Source organism: Mobula hypostoma, chromosome 30, assembly GCF_963921235.1.
Source record: "Mobula hypostoma chromosome 30, sMobHyp1.1, whole genome shotgun sequence".
NCBI lineage: Eukaryota > Metazoa > Chordata > Chondrichthyes > Myliobatiformes > Myliobatidae > Mobula > Mobula hypostoma.
Window position 1 is genome coordinate 19,912,932 of NC_086126.1, and position 20,700 is coordinate 19,933,631.

General features: G+C 46.6%; 1 protein-coding gene across 6 annotated transcripts in view; it reads left to right on the top strand.

Annotated features, from left to right (window-relative positions):
- The window catches only part of LOC134339794 (pyruvate carboxylase, mitochondrial-like), a 978,567-nt gene that overhangs the window by 129,128 nt on the left and 828,739 nt on the right, over positions 1-20,700 (top strand). For all 6 annotated transcript variants that reach the window (XM_063036574.1, XM_063036571.1, XM_063036570.1 and 3 more), the window contains 2 exons: positions 2,918-3,035; positions 14,888-15,039. In XM_063036574.1, coding sequence (XP_062892644.1) covers positions 2,918-3,035; positions 14,888-15,039 — 270 coding nt within the window. The remainder of the gene's footprint in view (positions 1-2,917; positions 3,036-14,887; positions 15,040-20,700) is intronic.

The following is a 20,700-nucleotide window of genomic DNA, read 5'->3' on the forward strand; positions in this document are numbered from 1 at the left end:
GTCTGTCTACAGTATACCTGTTATGACTGTACTGTAGTAATAGTGATATCAAAAGTTGATTTTGGCACCATAGTCTAAATTTATGCTTTTTTTCCCCTTTGGCACCCATCACTTCTAAAGAAGTGCTGATTACCAGCAGGTTTTGTTTCCATTTGTAAGGTAAAAGATGAAAACCTGAATAGAGGCTAGAGCAGGGGCAGCAGAATTGGTGAATGAGAGGAAGACTGGATCCTACATGCAGAGTGGGATGGAAGGGCAGTCAGGAGTTTGTTTGAACCACAGATCCTTCTGAACTGAGAAAAGTGATTTGTTAAAAAGATGTAATGAAAGCCTGGGCTCGAATATTCTGGCGTCAACTGCTGGTGGGGGAGAGGTCACAAGCTTCTGAACGGGAGGGAAAATGCATGCAAGGGTGAAGGTGAGAAGCGCGGGTACTCTGTTTGGGTAAATAGCTTTGGTTGCTTTGTCTTTCACAGCCCTGAGTGGTGGTAGATGTCCAAAGATACAGCTTTTCATGGCATGGCCACTAGGCAGAAGAGGAAGAATTTCCTCCCTTGAAGCACAGTGAATCTTTGGAATTCTTTAGAGGAACGTGATTTTGAGCCACCGGGCATAATCAAGGATTGGATCAGTAGATTTTGGGAGAATAAAGTGCTATGGGAATCGGACATGAAAATGAATTTAAAGTGAAATATCTGTTCAGCTGCAGTCTTATTGAATCGCAGAGTAGGCTCATGAAGCTGCCCAGTCAACTTTTACTCTTAGATGGCAACAGAACGAACACAACACCTGACCTAAAGCAACCTGAACAGTCATACGTTACAGGCCATACCACTGGAGCTTCGTCAGACAGAATTTGTCAAAGCCAAATAAGGTGAAATTAGGCTGGATTAATTTTAAAGAGAAATTTAAAGAAGGAGAGAGAGAGGTTTAGTGATGAAATTCCAGAGATGCAGGTTTAGAAAATTACAAGGTTGCCAGGATGGAGTTTAGGAATGAAATTAGGAGAGCTAGAAGGGGCCACGACAAGGCCTTGGCAAGCAGGATTAAGGAAGACCCCAAGGCATTCTAGAAGTATGTGAAGAGCAAGAGGACAAGACGTGAGAGAGTAGGACCAATCAGGAGCAATAGTGGAAATATGTGTATGGAACCGGAGGAGGTAGCGGAGATACTTAATGAATACTTTGCTTCAGTATTCACCAGGGAAAAAGACCTTGGCAATTGTGGGGATGCCTTACAGCGGACTGAAATGCTTGAGCATATCAATATTAAGAAAGAGGATGTGCTGGAGCTTTTGAAAAGTGTTCAGTTAGATAAGTCACCAGGACTGGATGAGATGTACCCCAGGCTACTGTGGGAAGCCAGAGAGGAGATTGCTGAGCGTTTGGCGATGATCTTTTCAACATCAATAGGGATGGGAGAAGTACCAGAGGATTGGAGGATTGCAAATGTTGTTCCCTTCTTTAAGAAAGGGAGTAGAGATAACCCAGGAAATTATAGACCAGTGAGTCTGATTTCAGTGGTGGGCAAGTTGTTGGAGAAGATCCTGAGAGGCAGGATTTATGAGCATTTGGAGAGACATAATCTGATTAGGGATAGTCAGCATGGCTTTGTCAAGGGCCTGATGAGCCTGATTGAATTCTTTGAGGATGCAACAAAGCACATTGATGAAGATAGAGCAGTGGATATACTGTATATGGATTTCATTAAGGCATTTGATAAGGTTCCCCATGCAAGGCTCATTCAGAAAGTAATGATGAGTGGGATCTAAAGAGACCTTGCTTTGTGGATCCAGAATTGACTTGCCCACAGAAGGCAAAGGGTAATTGTAGATGGTCCATATTCTGCATGGAGGACGGTGACCAGTGGTATTCCACAGGGATCTGTTCTAGGACCCATCCTCTTTGTGATTTTTATAAATGACCTGGATGAGGAAGTAGAAGGGTAGGTTAGTAAGTTTGCTGATGGTGCTGTGGATAGTGTGAAGGGTTGTCAGAGGTTACAGCGGGATATCGATAGGATGCAGAGCTGGGCTGAGAAGTGGCAGATGGAGTTCAACCCAGATAACTGTGAAGTCGTTCATTTCAGTAGGTCAAATTTAAAGACAAGATATAATATTAATGGTAAGACTCTTGGCAGTGTAGATGATCAGAGAAGGGGTCTGTGTCCATTGGGCACTGAAAGCTGATACACAGGTTGACAGTGTTGTTAAGAAGGCGTATGGTGTGTTGGCCTTCATCAACCGTGGGAGTGAGTTCAAGAGCCGTGAGGTAATGTTACAGCTATATAAGACTTCAGTCAGACCCCACTTGGAGTACTGTGTTCATATCTGGTCACTCACTGTGGGAAGGATATAGATACGATAGAGAGAGTGCAGAGGAGATTTACAAGGATGTTACTTGGATTGGAGAGCATGCCTAATGAGAATAGGTTGAGTGAACTCGGCCTTTTCTCCTTGAGCGACGGAGGATGAGAGGTGACCTGATAGAGTAGTATAAGATGATGAGAGGCATTGATCGTGTGGATAGCCAGAGGCTTTTTCCCAAGGCTAACACGAGGGGGCATAGTTTTAAGGTGTTTGGAAATAGGTATCAAGGGGATGTCAGAGGTAAGTTTTTCTCACAGAGAATGGTGGGTGCGTGGAATGGGCTGTCGGCAGCGGCGGTAGAAGCAAATGCAATAGGGTCTTTTAAGAGACTCTTAGGTAGGTACATGGAGCTTAGAAAAATAGAGGGCTACGCGGTAGGGTAATTCTTGGCAGTTTCTCGAGTAGGTTACATGGTCGGCACAACATTGTGAGCAGAAGGGCCTGTAATGTGCTGTAGATTTCTATGTTCTATGTTCTTCAACCTTTGAGTCGTAAACTCTTCGATACATTCTGCATCTAAAATTTTCTGCAATCATTGTTTTCCTGCAGGAGCTGGAGGAGAACTACCAGCGAGCTTACTCCGAGGCTCTGTCTGCTTTTGGAAATGGAGCGCTGTTCATTGAGAGGTTCATTGAGAGACCGAGACACATTGAAGTACAGATACTCGGTAAGTCTGCTTCAGGGACATACAAATGCCCAGCGTTATTGAGAGAGAAGGTTTTCATCCACATCGCTGCCACATTCCCAGTGAGAGAATCTCAAATGAGGGAGTTACATGGTGAGGCAGGGGTGATCATTTGGAACTGAGGTGTTCAGGGGGTGCTGAACTCTGTGCGCCTGAAGGTTGTGAAGACTGGATCACTGCCGTGTGTTGAAGAGGAAGTAGATAGATGAATGCTCTGAGATCCAGCACCGAAGACCATAAGACAGAAGCAGAATGAGGCCATTCAGCCCATTCAGTCTACTCATGGCTGATTTATTATCCTTCCCAGCCCCATTCTTCTGCCTTCTCCCTGACATCCTTACAAATCAAGAACCTTTCAACCTCTGCCCAGAGTCTCCCGGGGAACTACATCTGCGTGAAGTGCATTCGGCTGCAGCTCCTTGAAGACCGTGTTCGGGATCTGGAGCGGCAGCTGGATGACCTTTGGCTTGTACGGGAGAGTGAGGAGATAATCGATCAGAGTTACAGGAAAGTAGCCACCCCGAAGTTGCAGGGGGCAAGTAGCTGGGGGAGAAGAGGGGAGCGGTAGTGATAGGGGACTCAGTAGTCAGGGGAGCAGACGGGAGATTCTGTGGACGTGAACAGGACACCCGAATGGGATGTTGCCTCCCAGGTGCCAGGGTCAGGGACATCTCAGCTCGCGTCCACAACACTCTGGGGAGGGAGGGGGAGTAGCCAGATTCCTTGGTACATATTGGTACCAATGACATAGGAAGGAAAAGCCAGGAGGTCCTGAAGAGAGAATTTAGAGAGCTAGGTAGAAAGCTGAGAAGCAGGACCTTCCAGGTAGTAATTTCTGGATTGTTGCCTGTGCCACGCACCAGTGAGGGTAGGAACAGGATGACTTGGCAGATAAATGTGTGGCTGAGAAGCTGGTGCAGGGGGCAAGGCTTCAGGTTCTTGGATCATTGGGATCTCTTCTGGGGGAGGTATGACCTGTTCAAAAGTGACGGGTTGCACCTGAACCCGAGGGGGACCAATGTTTATTAGAGTTGTTGGGGAGGGTTTAAACTAATTTAGCAAATGATAGGACATAATTGCAGCCAGCAGGGTGGTTATCAGTGCATTAGGGATGCAGAGTCAAAAAGGGCAGCAAATATAGTACTCAAAGTGTGATAACTCAGTGTACAGAGTATAAGAAATAAGGTGGCTGATCTTGTTGCACTATTACAGATTGTCAGGTATGATGTTATGGCCAGTACTGAATCATGGCTGAAGGATGGTTGTAGTTGGGAGCTGAATGTCCAAGGTTACATGTTGTATCAGAGGGATAGGCAGGGGGGTGACGTGGTTCTGCTGGTAAAGGATGGCATCAAATCAGTAGAAAGATGTTGAATCCTTGTGGGTTGAGTTAGGAAACCGCAAGAGTAAAAAAGAAAGCCCTGATGGCAGTTATATACAGGCTTCCCAACAGGAGCTGGGATGTGGACCACAGATTACAACAGGAAATAGAAAAGACGTGTCAAAAGGGCAATGTTACGATAGTCGTAGAAGATTTCAACATGCAGGTCAATTTGGAAAATCAGGTTGGAAATGATCTCAAGATAGTGAGTTTGTTGAATGCCTATGAGATGGCTTTTTAGAGCAGTTTGTCGTTGAGCTGACTAGGGGATCAGCAATACTGGATTGGGTGTTATGTGATGAACCAGAGGTGATTAGGGAGTTGAAGGTAAAAGAACCCTTGGTAATATGATTGGGTTCAACTTGAAATTTGATGGTGAAGTCTGACGTGGCAGTATTTCAGTGGAGTAAAGGAAGTTACAGTGCTATGAGAGAGGGGTTGGCCAAAGTAGTTTATAAGGAGATGCTGGCAGGGATGACAGCAGAGCAGCAATGGCATAAGTTTCTGAGACAAACAAATAAATATTCAAATGGCAAAATTGTACAACCATGGCTGACAAGAAACATCAAAGCTAATGTAAAAACAAGAGAGGGCATGCAACAAAGCAAACATTAACGGGAAGTTTTTAAAAACCTACAGAAAGCAACTAGAAGAATCATTCGGAGGGAAAGATGAAATAATAAAGCAAGCAAACAAACAATATCACAGTGGATAGTAACACACATCAAAGTTGCTGGTGAATGCAGCAGGCCAGGCAGCATCTCTAGGAAGAGGTACAGTTGACGTTTCGGGCCGAGACCCTTCGTCAGGACTAACTGAAAGAAGAGCTAGTAAGAGATTTGAGAGGGGGAGGGGGAGATCCAAAATGATAGGAGAAGACAGGAGGGGGAGGAATGGAACCAAGAGCTCTCTTGGCTCCATCCCTCCCCCTCCTGTCTTCTATCATTTTGGATCTCCCCCTCCCCCTCCCACTTTCAAATCTCTTACTAGCTCTTCTTTCAGTTAGTCCTGACGAAGGGTCTCAGCCCGAAACGTCAACTATACCTCTTCCTAGAGATGCTGCCTGGCCTGCTGCGTTCACCAGCAACTTTGATGTGTGTTGCTTGAATTTCCAGCATCTGCAGATTTCCTCATGTTTGCGTTTTCAAAGTGGATAGTAAAAGCTTTTTCAAGTATGTAAAAAATAAAAGAGAGATGAGAGTGGATATAGGACCGCTAGAAAATGAGGCTGGAGGAATAATAAGAGGGGGCAAGGAGATCGTAGATGAACTAAATGAGTATTTTGCATCAGTCTTCACTGTGGAAGGCACTGGCTGTGTGCCAGATGTTGAAGGGTGTGAGGGTGTTGTAGTGTGGATGAAATCATCGGAGAGACAGAGTTACTGGTAGATACAAAGCAGCTTCTGTATCCGACAAAACAAGGTACAGCAGGCATCATACCGAGACGCTTTCGGTGGAAAGGTCTGTTGGCCCAGTGTGGGGCTCAATATTTATTTGCTAAACACAAAGGGCAATTCCATATTTACAAAGTATAGCCAATGCTTTCTTTTGAAGCTACATGCAAACGTCACACCTTCTGATTTGAATCCATCCCACAGATGCCAGCATTGTCTGTGGACTGGGATTCACAGCTTCTAGGAAATGCATTGTTCCAAATTAAATCTATAATACATAGTCAGGGAACAGAAGACTTGTAGCCAAAGCCGTTTGCTAAATGTAAATGACTTAAACCCAAAAATCACTCTAACAGTCCCTCCTCTTGGCCCGCCTGGGCAAAAATAATTTTGTACCAGGAAGGACCAACCTAGGAGGATCTACTTAAATAGGGCAGCAAAATCGCCCTGCCTCGAAATTCCCCCCCCAATTTTGTATGCCTCGATATCTACCCTAGCATTCCCTATCGCTACCTACCAAATGTTAAGCAGAGAGGCTATTCCAGAAACTTAAACAAGTCTTTAGAAATGCAGCTTCTTTTGTGTGCCTGTCAGCTCTTTCCCTGAAGGCTGATTGCAGCTTAATCACATTCCTTGTCTTCACCCCTTCATTCTCTGGTCGCTGAAACTCTCCTTCTAGGAGCACCCCCAGGTCCTCTCATCGATGTACAGGAAGTGGTTGGGGTGGCCTCTATGTAAATGTCTGCAAGGACCTCTCCCCGGTGGCACCCCCTTCCGAACTGGCTGGTCAATCACTGGCCCAACTGCTGAAAGGGCCCAGTTCCTCATTCAGATTGAGGGTGACTGCCTTCAGATGTCGTGTGCAGTCTGAAATGCCATCAAAGTTATGGAAATTGCTGTTTAACTTAAAAATCCCTTCCCGGGCTGGTTGGTGGCACAACGACATCAGCACTGGACCTGGGAGTGGAGGTTCCCGGGTTCGAAACCAGTCGGGTCTGCCCCCGAGTACGTTTTCCATCCATGCTGGGTTGAGTGTCGAGATTGCAACTCGACCTCGTAAAATAAAGGGAAAATACAGCAAAAATGTTTGTGTGAGGAGTGACGTCCCACACAGTCTGTCTCTCGCTCCACGCCTTGTAAAAAGCCATGAAAAAGACATCGTCACGGACACACAGACGCGCACACGCCAAAATAAAAATCCCTTCCCATCTATTTTCCAATCTTTTCTGTTCTATGCTATGAAATTAATCATCTGCCTTCAGCAACCAGCCTTCATTACAGAGTACCATCATCATCCCACTTTGGCATGCTACTCATGGTTTTCTGCCACGTTCTCGGTGTTTTCTGCCTTTGCGTTTCCTCCAGGTATGTTTTCATCAGCTGTGGTCAGGTCTGGCATGGCCGGCTGGTGTTCCTCTCTTAGGTTCTCTGTAATTACATGGTTACTGGGTACACTTGATTCCCCACTCTGTCTGTGGGAGCAACAAGAGGGTGAGTCGTATGCTTTAACCTGAGTCCAGTGTTTCCACTGGCTGCCTCGCCGAGTCTGTACACAGATATACGTATCATTGGTTAAGAGTACCATCTGTGGTCCTATCCACCTGGGGGCAAATCCCGGCCTTTCCGGCAGCACCCTCACCATGACTTGGTCGCTGGGCTGTGGAAGGACTACCTCCCTTCCCCCTGGCTCTCTGTGATCAGCGATGTGCTGCTGTTGTTTCGCTCGGTCCTTCAACACTTTAAGTTGATTACAAAGGCCTTTCACGTACTGTGTCATTCTATCCCTGTAAGCCCCAGGCTCCCTGCAACCTGTAATTACTCCATGATATAACTTCAGTAATATCTGCCTAATACATGGTGGGGCCACCGCGACTCTTACCTCCCCGTGTGCCCAGCTCCCATCTGGTCCCACCTTTGCTCCCTTTCTCCGCCACCTCTCCTTCTCTTCTGCCTCTACCTCTTTATATAGTTTAACTGAACTGGCTTCTGTCGTTTCCTCCTGCACACTTTCAATTGCTTCTTGTCCTCTGCTGCCTTATTCGCAGTAATGTCTGCCCTCGGAGGGACTGGAAAAGCTTTCTGTTCCGGAGACAAGCCATTCAGGATTGTTGCAGGGCCCGCCATTATGGGATGCAGTCTCAGCCTGGTCTTAAGCCTGTTGTTACTGGATATGATCCACTGGGCTTTACTGGCCAAATAGGCGAGTTAGTGGTGGCCACAGTCTCTGTGAGTATCCCCAGGTGTTTTTGTTCCTTCACTATACCCTGGACAGCTGTCAGAGCGTCAGTTTTTATAGGGTTCTGCTTATGGGGTTTATACAGACCCTCCTCTATTTTAACTGGGTTTATCTTTACGCGACCACAACCTTGCTTGTCTCTAGCCCACACTGCTGGGAACTGCTGACAAAGTAACCGACCTGGCTGTAGTCTCTGGTGATCGGGGCAGCTGCGACTATGCTAGCCAGGTTGTGTATTCTGTTGGTTGTATGCGTTCGCTGCCCCTGACTTGTCCATATTATTTCTCCCTTTTCCGAATGTAAAACAACTCCTGCTTCCCTTAGGATGTCTGTTCCAAGGATCGTGCCCTCGATATTTGGACAGACCCAGAAATACACTGGAAGCTGCACTCCCCCGATTTTGAATATTTGTGACTCGCTTCTTTCTGCTTTTACTGTTTTCCCTGCTACACCTTGAACATAAATGGCCCGTCCGGTTGTTGGCAAGGGTAGGTCTGTTATCGATACTGATGACTCTGTGTCCACTAACATACTGCATTGCTGTTCCCCTAACAATGCTGTTGTGTACATCCATGGGTGAATGTGGCCGCCGCCACTTTTCTGACCTAGCTCTTCGATCTGATCGACAGTCAGATTGGTCAGACTGGGCACCGATGGGGTGAGAGATTGTGTGTCTGCTGTGACATTCACCTGTTTTTCTTTCCTCTGTTTTGGACACTGTCTCCAACCGTGTCCCAAATGGCCACACCTGGAGCACATCAACTCCTTTGCCCTCCCACGTCGATTCCCGCAATTCCTTGCTTCGTGCCCTGACTGCCGGCAAACAAAACAAACTCTCTGGGACATCACAGCAGCTGCATCCACTATGGCCACTTTGCGATCTCTCTTGCACTTTCTTCGGTCTATCTCACTGGCCCACGAAACTATCGCAGAGTAGGTTGACCCCACCGTTATGCCTAAATCTAAAACTTCCTGGTGGGCTGAGCTCAGGCCTTCCTTCAGCATTTTCAGGAAGACTGGGTCGACCCTCTCTGGATTATCCAACCTGGAATACTCCTCATATGCTCTTATTTACGTTCTGCATAATCCATGGCCGTCCCATCAGCTTTTTGAATCACTGCCATTATCGTTCCCCAGTTAGTCTCACCTCCCCCCACAGTTGCTGCCTCACTTCCCCTTTTAAAAGAGTGATATCTTTCTTCATTGCTGGCATTCCCGATAGTTGCCCAGGTACCATCCTGCACCCCTGGGCCATCCTGTCCCACGTTCCTCGGGTACTTCGCTTTTACCATCACGTGTATATCTTTAGGATGTATCTGGTGAATTTCAACCGATAGATGCCATCCTGGCAGAAATATCTGGGTAAAACCTCTCCCTGAAATACCTCCACACTAATTCCCACACTACGCAAAATATAAAAGATGGGTACCAGTTAAACAGCACATACTTAAAACTGCAGAGTACATACTCCGCAATCTGCCACTTTTGAGCACCTGAGCTCATGGTTCCTGCTGTATGCCTTTGCATCACACTTTCAAAATGTATACACTAAAATGTAGCACCCCCACTCTGGCGTCCCAAAACGTCGGTAACCACCCTTCGCAACTGGTGGCTCAGTCTCACCAAGTTAACACGCAAAGTTTCCTCACTTGCAAAAAACACACACCACTTTTATATCTACCAGTTCAGCTCTCCGCATTCGTAATACGTTGTGTTCCTGTGTACCACCGACCCAAACAGATCCAACTGTGAGTGCTATTTTAGAAAATACTTACCCACTTAGACTGCTAAGATTGCTGGCCACACGATGGGTCACGAAGGTATCCCACTGCTGACACCAAATGTTGTTGCATGAATGAAATCACTGGAGAGAGTTACTAGTAAATACAAAGAAACTTCTTTATTCAACGAAACAAGGTACAGCAGGCTTCATAGGGAGACGCTTTTGGTGGAAAGGTCTGCTGGCCCAATGTGGGGCTCGATATTTATTTGCTAAACACAAAAGGGAAATTCCATATTTACAAAGTATAGATAATGCTTTCTTTGAAACTACATGCGAACTTCATATCCATCCCACAGATGCCAGCATCGCCTGTGGACTGGGATTCAGAGCTTCTAGGAAATGCATTGTTCCAAATTAAATTCACAATACATTGTCAAGGAACAGAAGACTGGTAGTCAAAACCATTTGCTAAATGTAAATGACCTAAACCCAAAAATCACTCTAACAAGGGAAGAGAAGTGAGTGCAGTTACGATTACAAGGGAGAAGTTGCCCAAAAAGCTGAAAGACCTAAGTGTACGTAAGTCACCTGGACCAGATGAACAGCAGCCTGGGGTTCTGAAAGAGGTAGCAATAGACATTGTGGAGGCATTAGTAATGATGTTTCAAAAATCATTGGACTCTGGTATGGTGCCAGAGGACTGGAAAATTGCAAATGCCACTCGACTCTTTAAGGAAGGAAATTATAGACCAAATAGCCTGACCTTAGTGGTTGGGAAGGTGTTGGACACAATTGTTAAGGATGAGGTTGTGGAGTACTTGGTGACACAGGACAAGGGAGGAGAAAGTCAGCATGGTTTCCTTAACAGAAAATTTTGTCTGGTGAGCCTGTTGGAATTCTTTGAGGAGATTACAAGTAGGATAAATAAAGGGGATGCAGTGGAGGTTGTATATTTGGAGCTTCAGAAGGCCTTTGACAAGGTGCCACACATGAGGCTGGTTACCAAGTTAAGAGCCCATGGTATTACAGGAAAGTTACTGGCATGGTCAGAGCATTGGCTGATTGGTAGGAGGCAGCGAGTGGGAATAAAAGGACCCTTTTCTGGTTGGCTGCCAGTGACTAGTGGTATTCCACAGGGGTCAGTGTTGGGACTGCTTCTTTTTATGCTGTATTTCAATGATTTAGATGATGGAATAGATGACTTTGTTGCCAAGTTTGCAGACGATATGAAGATTGGTGGATGGGCAGGTAGTGTTGCAGAAGGACAGACAGATACAGAGAATGTGCAAGAGAGTGCCAAATGGAATACAATGTTGGAAAATGCATGGTCGTGCACTTTGGTAGTAGAAGTAAATGTGCAGACTGTTTTTTTAAATGGGGAGTAAATCCAAAAAATCTGAGATAGAAAGGGACTTGGGAGTCCTTGTGTTGAACACCCTAAAGGTTAACGTGCAGGTTGACTTGTTGAGGAAGACAAATGCAAGAGGTACAGAGTACAAGAGCAGGGATGTGCTGCTGAGGCTTTATAAGGCACTGGTGAGACCTCACCTTGATTATTGTGACTAGTTTTGGGCTCCTCATCTATGATGAGATGTGCTGGCACTGGAGAAGGTTCAGAGGAGGTTTACAAGGATGATTCCAGGAATGAAAGGGTTATCATATGAGGAACGTTTGATGGCTCTGGGTCTGTACTTGCAGGAATTTAGAAGGATGAGGGGGGATCTCATTGAAACCTTTCGAATGTTGGAAGGCCTAGACAAAGTAGATGTGGAAAGGATGTTTCCCATGGTCGGGAGTCTAGGACAAGAGAGCACAGCCTCAGGATAGAGGGTTGTCCGTTTAAAACAGAGCTGTGGAGAAATTTCTTGAGCCAGAGGGTGCTGAATTTGTGGAATTTGTTACCTCAGGCATCTGTGGTGGCCAGGTCGTTGGGTGTATTTAAGATGAAAATTGAGAGATTCTTGATTGGGCACAGCCACGGGGGGAAGGCTGGGGTGTGGGGCTGAGGAGGGCAAAAAAGGATCAGCCATGATTGAATGGGGGAGCAGACTCAATGGGTCAGACGGCCTAATTCTGCTCCTATGTGTTACGGCCTAAATATACCAAATGAATTCCACAGACTCACCACTCTCTCGCTTTTGAAATTACTTCTCATCTCTCTTCTATTCTAAGACTGCACTCTCCCACTATAGGAAGCATCCTCTCTGTACCTACTCTATTTTAGGCCTTTCAATGTTTAATAGCCTTCAATAAGCTTCCCCCTCATTCTTCTAAACTCCAGCGAGTACAGGCCCAGAGCCATCAAACACTCTTCACATGATAAACACTCGTCCTGCTCAACTGCCTTCTCCAACATCTTGAGCAAGATCTCCCAGAAAGCCAGTGCGGCTTCCGTGCTGAACGTGGGACCACGGACATGATTTTTGCTGCGCGCCAACTCCAGGAAAAATGCCAGGAGCAACACAGCGACCTCTTCGTGACCTTTGTTGATCTAACCAAGGCTTTCGATACGGTCAGCAGAGAAGGCTTGTGGAAGATCATGGAGAAGTTTGGCTGCCCCAGCAAGTTCATCACAATCATCCGGCAGTTCCACGACGGTATGATGGTGAAAGTTCTGGATGACGGCGACGAGTTGGAGGCCTTCCCAGTGACAAATGGCGTCAAACAAGGCTGCGTTCTTGCCCCGACTCTGTTCAGTATGGTATTCTCTGCCATGCTGACAGATGCCTTCCGTAACTACGAAGAAGGAATCCACGTCAGGTACAGGACTGACGGCAGGTTGTTCAACCGTAGGCGCCTGCAGGCAGTTACAAAGGTGCGAGAGACTGTCATCAGAGACTTCTTGTTTGCTGATGACTGCGCACTCAACGCCAGCACAGAGCAGGAGATGCAGCGTGAAATGGACTGCTTCTCACAAGCCTGCGACAATTTTGGTCTCACTATCAGCACCAAAAAAGGACCGAAGTTATGTACCAGCCTGTCCCAGGAAAGCCATACCAGGAGCCGCGCATCACGGTGAAGGGCCAGAACCTCCAGGCAGCCGACAACTTCACCTACCTGGGCAGCATACTCTCTCGCACAGTGAATATAGACGCTGAGGTCAACAACAGGATTGCCAAAGCCAGCGCCACCTTTGGGAGACTCCGTGAGAACGTCTGGGAGCGGAGAGGACTCAGCCTTACCACCAAGCTGAAGGTCTACTGTGCAGTGGTCCTTACCACCCTCCTTTACGCCAGCGAGACCTGGACTGTCTACAGCAGACACGCCAAACAGCTCAACCACTTTCACCTGAGCTGTCTCCGCAGACTCCTCCACATCGGGTGGCAGGACAAAGTCCCCGACACGGAAATCCTGGAACGAGCTAGGCTCTGCAGCGTCTACACCCTCCTGCTGAAAGCCCAAGCTAGGTGGGCTGGACATGTGGTCAGAATGCCAGACAGCCGATTGCCTAAGCAGCTGGTGTACGGAGAACTGTGTCAGGGCAAGCGCTCAGTCGGGGGGGCAGAAGAAACGTTACAAAGACTGCCTGAAAGCGTCCCTCAAAGGCCTGGGTGTCGACATCAACACGTGGGAGACGCTTGCCCTCGACCGTCCAGCTTGGCGCAGCAAGATCACCACAGGAGCCCGTGCAGCTGAAGTCAGGCGCAACGAAAGCGTGCTGTGCGCAAGGCCCGAGCAGCATCCACTGCCATGACAGCACCTACCCACTTGTGTCCCACATGTGGGCGAGCCTTCAGGGCCCGGATTGGCCTCATCAGTCACCTCCGGACCCACAGCCACCAATCTCCCATTTGACTTTGAAGCCATGGTCACCTTCGACTATGAAGGACGAACAACAACAACAGCATTCAATAAGCTTCCCCCTCATTCTTCTAAACTCCAGCGAGTACAGGCCCAGAGCCATCAAACACTCTTCACATGATAAACCTCTCGTTCCCGGAATTATTCTCATGCACCTCCTCTGGACCGTCTCCAGTGCCAGCACATCGCTTCTTAGATAAGGATCCCAAAAGGAGAGTTAGATCAGCCGGGGTCAGATTGGATAGTGCTGCAGCCAAGAGGGGCCGAATGCCTGCAGCTGCTCCTGTATTGTTAAGTTGCTGCCATCTCTCAAGCCGACCCATGTCAGTAATGGTAAGGGAAGCTGATGTTACATTTATCTCCCACATCAAAACCACAGCCCAAGAATAAGCACAGCACCCCCACTTCTCCCCCCTGTGAAACTTTACCTGAGCGTTTCATGCCGATTGTAGATTTGCCTCTCAATTCAATCCATCATGTTAGGTGGAGAAATTCATCTTGTGTTTAAATCCTCCGGTGACCTTGTCCTTTCCTGTCTGTGTGCAGACGGGATTCCCCAATTCTGCCCTCTACAAAATTCACAGTTTCAGTCGCTGTCCCATTGGCCTTGGCCCTGGGCCTTAAACGAAATAATTCTCTCCTGGAACATCTCCACCTCTGTTTCTTCCTTTAAGGGAGGTTCCCAACCTTTTTTATGCCATGGATCTGTATGATTAACTGAGGGGTCCATGGACCCCTGATGACTTGAGCCCAGTTTTCACTCTCGGGGTAAGGACTGCGACGTGCCTGCCATCACGTACAAGTACTGAATGCAGAGGTATTTCTTGGGAGTCCCAGTTTGAGCAGAAAGGTTTGTTTTGATTGATGAAGTCAATGGGATGAAAAAGAGGTCATGCACTGTGGGTATAATTGCTTTCTGAACTGGCTAACTCAGTCAAAACAGGCCAAATCTCCCTGCTGGCTGGGGTCAAGCAAAGATTTATCACAGCCACAGTTCCTTGGGACACAATCTCACCAGCTCCCACAGTTTTGTCCACCTTTGATCCTGCTAATACAGTCCTGTTCAAAAGTTTTTGGCACGTAGCTATAGCTAAGGTCCCTAAATCCTTTGCAGAGTACTGAAGTAATTTTATGTCGCAGACTAACGGATGCCTTTACTTTACAGTGAGATTGTGTACAGGAGTGAGCCAGTCGAGCATCCAGAGTGATATAGCATGTCTCCATTCTGGCAGGATCATCCTGCCTTCATACTACAACATCATACAGCTGACTTTCTGTCTGATCGTTGGATCTCTGCAGGTGATAAGTACGGGAACGTGATCCACCTGTACGAGAGGGACTGCTCCATTCAGCGGCGCCACCAGAAGGTAGTGGAGATTGCACCTGCTGCCCAGCTGGACCAACAGCTGAGGGACCGGCTCACCTCCGATGCCGTCAAACTGGCCAAACGGGTAAGGGCTGGTGATTCAGCGTCTTATAGATGTTCAAAGGTTACCGCCTCTGTGCTACAGCTGCCCGATCTGCTCCCTTGCAGTTCCAGTGATTGGCTTTATTTCAATTCTTGGGTCCTTTCTGTTTCGAATTTTCCCTCTCTCCCTGCGTCTGTATAGGATTTCCTGCTGTCCCCTGGTTTGAAAGTTGAAAGGACATTTATCATTAAAGTATGTCTGCAATACACTACTTTGTAAAAGTCTTAGGCACGTACATAGAGCCAGGGTGCCCAGGACTTTTGCACAGTACTGTGTAATTATATGTATTGTACTGTACTGCTGCCACGAAAAAAACATTTCATGACGTGTGTGAGTGATGATAAACCTGATTCTGATCTGGGTCCCTATTGCAGACTGAGAGTGGGAAGGGGGCAGGGAGAGGGGAATCATGGTTGGGAAAAGGGGAAGGGAGAGGGGAGGGAGCGGGAAGCACCAGAGAGACATTCTGTAATGATCAATAAACCAATTGTTTGGAATCAAATGACCTTGCCTGGTGTCTCAGGGCTGGGTGTGTCTGTACCCACACCACCCCCCCTCACCCTGGCACTCTTTCTCTGCCACCTGTCTCACACCCCTCCCACGGTGCTCCACCCTCTCCTTTGCTCCTGCCAGATTTACAAACTCGCTGTCCGCTCCACATTGACAAATACAGGACTGTGCAAAAGTCTCAGGCACCCTTGCTGTGTATACTGTATGTACGTGCCTCAAGACTTTTGCACAGGGCTGTATCTCACGGTCTCTGAATTTCACAACTCACAATGTGTCAGCAGACTGGGTTTACACTGTAAACTGTAACTTAATGATTTGTGTGTGGAGAAAACATTTGCATTAATCAACTTTGATGCATTTTGGCTCAGCCCACATTAATCAACACTGCAGTGCCAGTGGGCAGTCTGAGCCACAGAGAGCCCACTCATCACATGGTACTGATAGACACAGCACACCTCCACTGTCAGAGAGACGAAGCATTCAGCCCGTCATACAGATGCTGATCAGTGGGCATCCATTTGTATGTATCCCATCTCCCGACGTGCCAAGGCAGTTCAAATGTTCATCCGGAGAATCAGAGTTTATTCTCCCTAACATTCGGCGTGAAATTTGTTGTTTTATGGCAACAGACAAATACAATACTGTGCAGAAATCTGAGGCACCCTAGCTATATATATGTGGCTAAGATTTTTGCTCAGTACTGTAGTTACTCAGTTGGTTGTCATTTGCACAATGGTTGCTTGGCCAGAGTGCAGTCTTTCATTGATTCCCTTTGGTTTACTGTGTATGTGTGCAAGAAACTGAATCTCAGGGTTGTACATATGGTGACATGTATGTACTTTGATAATAAAGAGTCAACATTTTGGGCCGAGACGCTCACCTTCTGAATCAACATAACATGAAGGAGCCTACTGAAGTGCAGGTAGATGGCATTCCGGCCCAACCCTCACCAAGTCCCTCTGTCACTGCCTTAAAAAACTCGATCTTGTTTGTTCGGCATGACCTAGCCTGCTGACTATCCCGAAGCAGGACGCACCTTTCCAAAAATGCATAAATTCTCAGCCTCACAACGAGTTGACTGTGGACCATCGCACTGCAGCCTCTCTCCCACCACTGCCCACAGTCCTGTATTTGAGCTGCATCGTGCTCGCTCAATACCTTTACCCACTTGCCCATCCTCTGGGCTTTTCCCCCCCCCCCCTTTTCTTTCTCCCTGGGCCTCCTGCCCCATGATCCTCTCATATCCCTTTTGCCAATCACCTGTCCAGCTCTTGGCTCCATCCCTCCCCCTCCTGTCTTCTCCTATCATTCCAAATCTCCCCCTCCCCCTCCCATTTTCAAATCTCTTACTAGCTCTCCTTCAGTTAGTCCTGATGAAGGGTCTTGGCCTGAAACGTCGGCCGTACCTCTTCCTATAGATGCTACCTGGCCTGCTGCGTTCACCAGCAACTTTTATGTGTGTTGCTTGAAATTCCAGCATCTGCAGATTTCCTTGTGTGAGCATTAATGATTAGCTTTTTTCAAAGATTCGAAGTTCAAAGTGAATTTATTATCAAAGTACATATACGTCACCATATACAACTGCGAGATTCATCTTCCTGCAGGCATAGTTAGTAAATCCAAGAAGCATAATAGAATAAGGAAAGGAAGCTTGTGCAAGGTTTAGGAAGCTAAAATCAAACTTAGGGGCATTGATCTTGTGGATAGAAACCATAGAAAAACTACAGCACAGAAACAGGCCTTTTGGCCCTTCTTGGCTGTGCCGAACCACTTTCTGCCTAGTCCCACTGACCTGCACACGGTCCATATCCTTCCATACACTTCCCATCCATGTATCTGTCCAATTTATTCTTAAATGTTAATAAAGAACCTGCATTTACCACCTCGTCTAGCAGCTCATTCCACACTCCCACCACTCTCTGTGTGAAGAAGCCCCTCCTAATGTTCCCTTTAAACTTTTTCCCCCTCATTCTTAACCCATGTCCTCCGGTTTTTTTCTCCCCTTGCCTCAGTGGAAAAAGCCTGCTTGCATTCACTCTATCTATACCCATCATAATTTTATATGCCTCTATCAAATCTCCCCTCATTCTTCTACGCTCCAGGGAATAAAGTCCTAACCTATTCAACCTTTCTCTGTAACTGAGTTTCTCAAGTCCCGGCAACATGGTTGTAAATCTTCTCTGCATTCTTTCAACCTTATTTATATCCTTCCTGTAATTTGGTGACCAAAACTGAACACAATACTCCAGATTCGGCCTCACCAATGCCTTATACAACCTCACCATAACATTCCAGCTCTTATACTCAATACTTTGATTAATAAAGGCCAATGTACCAAAAGCTCTCTTTACGACCTTATCTACCTGTGACGCCACTTTTAGGGAATTTTGTATCTGTATTCCCAGATCTCTCTGTTCTACTGCACTCCTCACTGCCTTACCATTAACCCTGTATGTTCTACCTTGGTTTGTCCTTCCAATGTGCAATACCTCACACTTGTCTGTATTAAACTCCATCCGCCATTTTTCAACCCATTTTTCCAGCTGGTCCAAATCTCTCTGCAAGCTTTGAAAACCTTCCTCACTGCCCACTACATCTCCAATCTTTGTATCATCAGCAAATTTGCTGATCCAATTTACCACATTATCATCCAGATCATTAATATAGATGACAAATAACAATGGACCCAGCACTGATCCCTGTGGCACACCACTAGTCACAGGCCTCCACTCAGAGAAGCAATTCTCTACTACCACTCTTTGACTTCTTCCATTGAGCCAATGTCTAATCCAATTTACCACCTCTCCATGTATACCTAGCGACTGAATTTTCCTAACTAACCTCCCATGTGGGACCTTGTCAAAGGCCTTACTGAAGTCCATGTAGACAACATCCACTGTCTTCCCTTCATCCACTTTCCTGGTAACCTCCTCAAAAAACTCCAATAGATTGGTCAAACATGACGTACCACGCACAAAGCCATGTTGACTCTCCCTAATAAGTCCCTGTCTATCCAAATGCTTGTAGATTCTGTCTTTTAGTACTCCCTCCAATAACTTACCCACTACCGATGTCAAATTTACCGGCCTATAATTTCCCGGATTACTTTTTGATCCTTTTTTAAACAACGGAACAACATGAGCCATTCTCCAATCCTCCGGCACCTCACCCGTAGACACTGACATTTTAAATATATCTGCCAGGGCCCCTGCAATTTCAACACTAGTCTCCTTCAAGGTCCGAGGGAATACCCTGTAGGGTCTTGGGGATTTATCCACTTTAATTTGCCTCAAGATAGCAAGCACCTCCTCCTTTTCAATCTGTACAGTTTCCATGATCTCACTACTTGTTTCCCTTAATTCCATAGACTTCATGCCAGTTTCCTTAGTAAATACAGACGCAAAAACCCCATTTAAGATCTCCCCCATTTCTTTTGGTTCCGCACATAGCCGACCACTCTGATCTTCAAGAGGACCAATTTTATCCCTTACAATCCTTTTACCGTTAATATACTTGTTAAAAGCTCTTTGGATTATCCTTCACTTTGACTGCCAAGGCAACCTCATGTCTTCTTTTAGCCCTGCTGATTTCCTTCTTAAGTATTTTCTTGCACTTTTTATACTCCTCAAGCACCTTATTTGCTCCCTGTTTCCTATACATGTCATACAACTCTCTCTTCTTCTTTATCAGAGTTGCAATATCCCTTGAGAACCAAGGTCCCTTATTACTATTCACTTTGCCTTTAATCTTGACAGGAACATACGAGCTCTGCACTCTCAAAATTTCTCTTTTGAAGGCCTCCCACTTACCGATCACATCCTTGCCAGAGAACGACCTGTCCCAATCCACGCTGTTTAGATCCTTTCTCATTTCTTCAAATTTGGCCTTCTTCCAGTTTAGAACCTCAGAGAATAGTCAGAGGCTTTTTCCCAGGGCTGAAATGGCTAGCGCGAGAGGGTACAGTTTTAAGGTGCTTGAAAGTAGGTACAGAGGAGATGTCAGGGGTAAGTTTTTTATGCAGAGAGTGGGGAGTGCATGGAATGGGCTACTGGCGGCAGTGGTGGAGGCGGATACGATAGGGTCTTTTAAGAGACTCCTGGATAGGTACATGGAGCTTAGAAAAATAGAGGGCTATGGGTAACCCTAGGTAATTTCTGAAGTAAGTACCTGTTCGACACAACATTGTGGGCCGAAGGGCTGTATTGTGCTGTAGGTTTTCTATGTTTCTAATCACACCCGACAGGACGGACTAACAACCAGTGTGCAAAAGAGAAGAAACGGTGCCAATACAAAAGAAAAATAAATAAATACATAATAATAAATAAATAAATAAGCAATAAATACTGAGAACATGAGATGAAGAGTCCTTGAAAGTGAGTCCATTGGTTGTGGGAACATTTCAGTGATGGGACAAGTGAAGTTGAGTGAGGTTATCCCCTCTGGTTCAGGAGCCTGATGGTTGAGGGGTAATAACTGTTCCTGAACCTGGTGGTGTGGGACCTGAGGCTCCTGTACCTCCTTCCCGATGGAATCAGTTCAGAGTTGAGGTTATCCCCTCTGGTTCAGGAGCCTGATGGTTGAGGGGTAATAACTGTTCCTGAACCTGGCGGTGTGGGACCTGAGGCTCCTGTACCTCCTTCCGGATGGAATCAGTTCAGAGTTGAGGCTATCCTCACTGGTTCAGGAGCCTGATGGTTGAGGGGTAATAACTGTTCCTGAACCTGGTGGTGTGAGTACTGAGGCCTCTGTACTTTCTTCCTGATGGCCTCTGTACTTTCTTCCTGATGGCAGCAGCGAGAAGAGAGCATGTCCTGGGTGGTGGGGGTCCCTGATGATGGATGCTGCTTTCCAGTGACAACGCTTCATGTAGATGTTCTCAATGGTGGGGAGGGCTTTACCCGTGATGGACTGGGCCGTACACAGTCCTTTTATGAGATTTTCCATTCAAGGCCATTAGTTTTTCCATACCAGTCCATGATGCAACCAGTCAATACTCTCTTCAGCACCCATCTATAGAAGTTTATCAAAGTTTTAAGTGTTATGCAGAATCTTCACAGTGCTGCCGTGCTTTCTCCGTCATCTCACTTTTGTGCTGGGCCCAGGATAGGACCTGTGAAGTAAGAACGTCGAAGA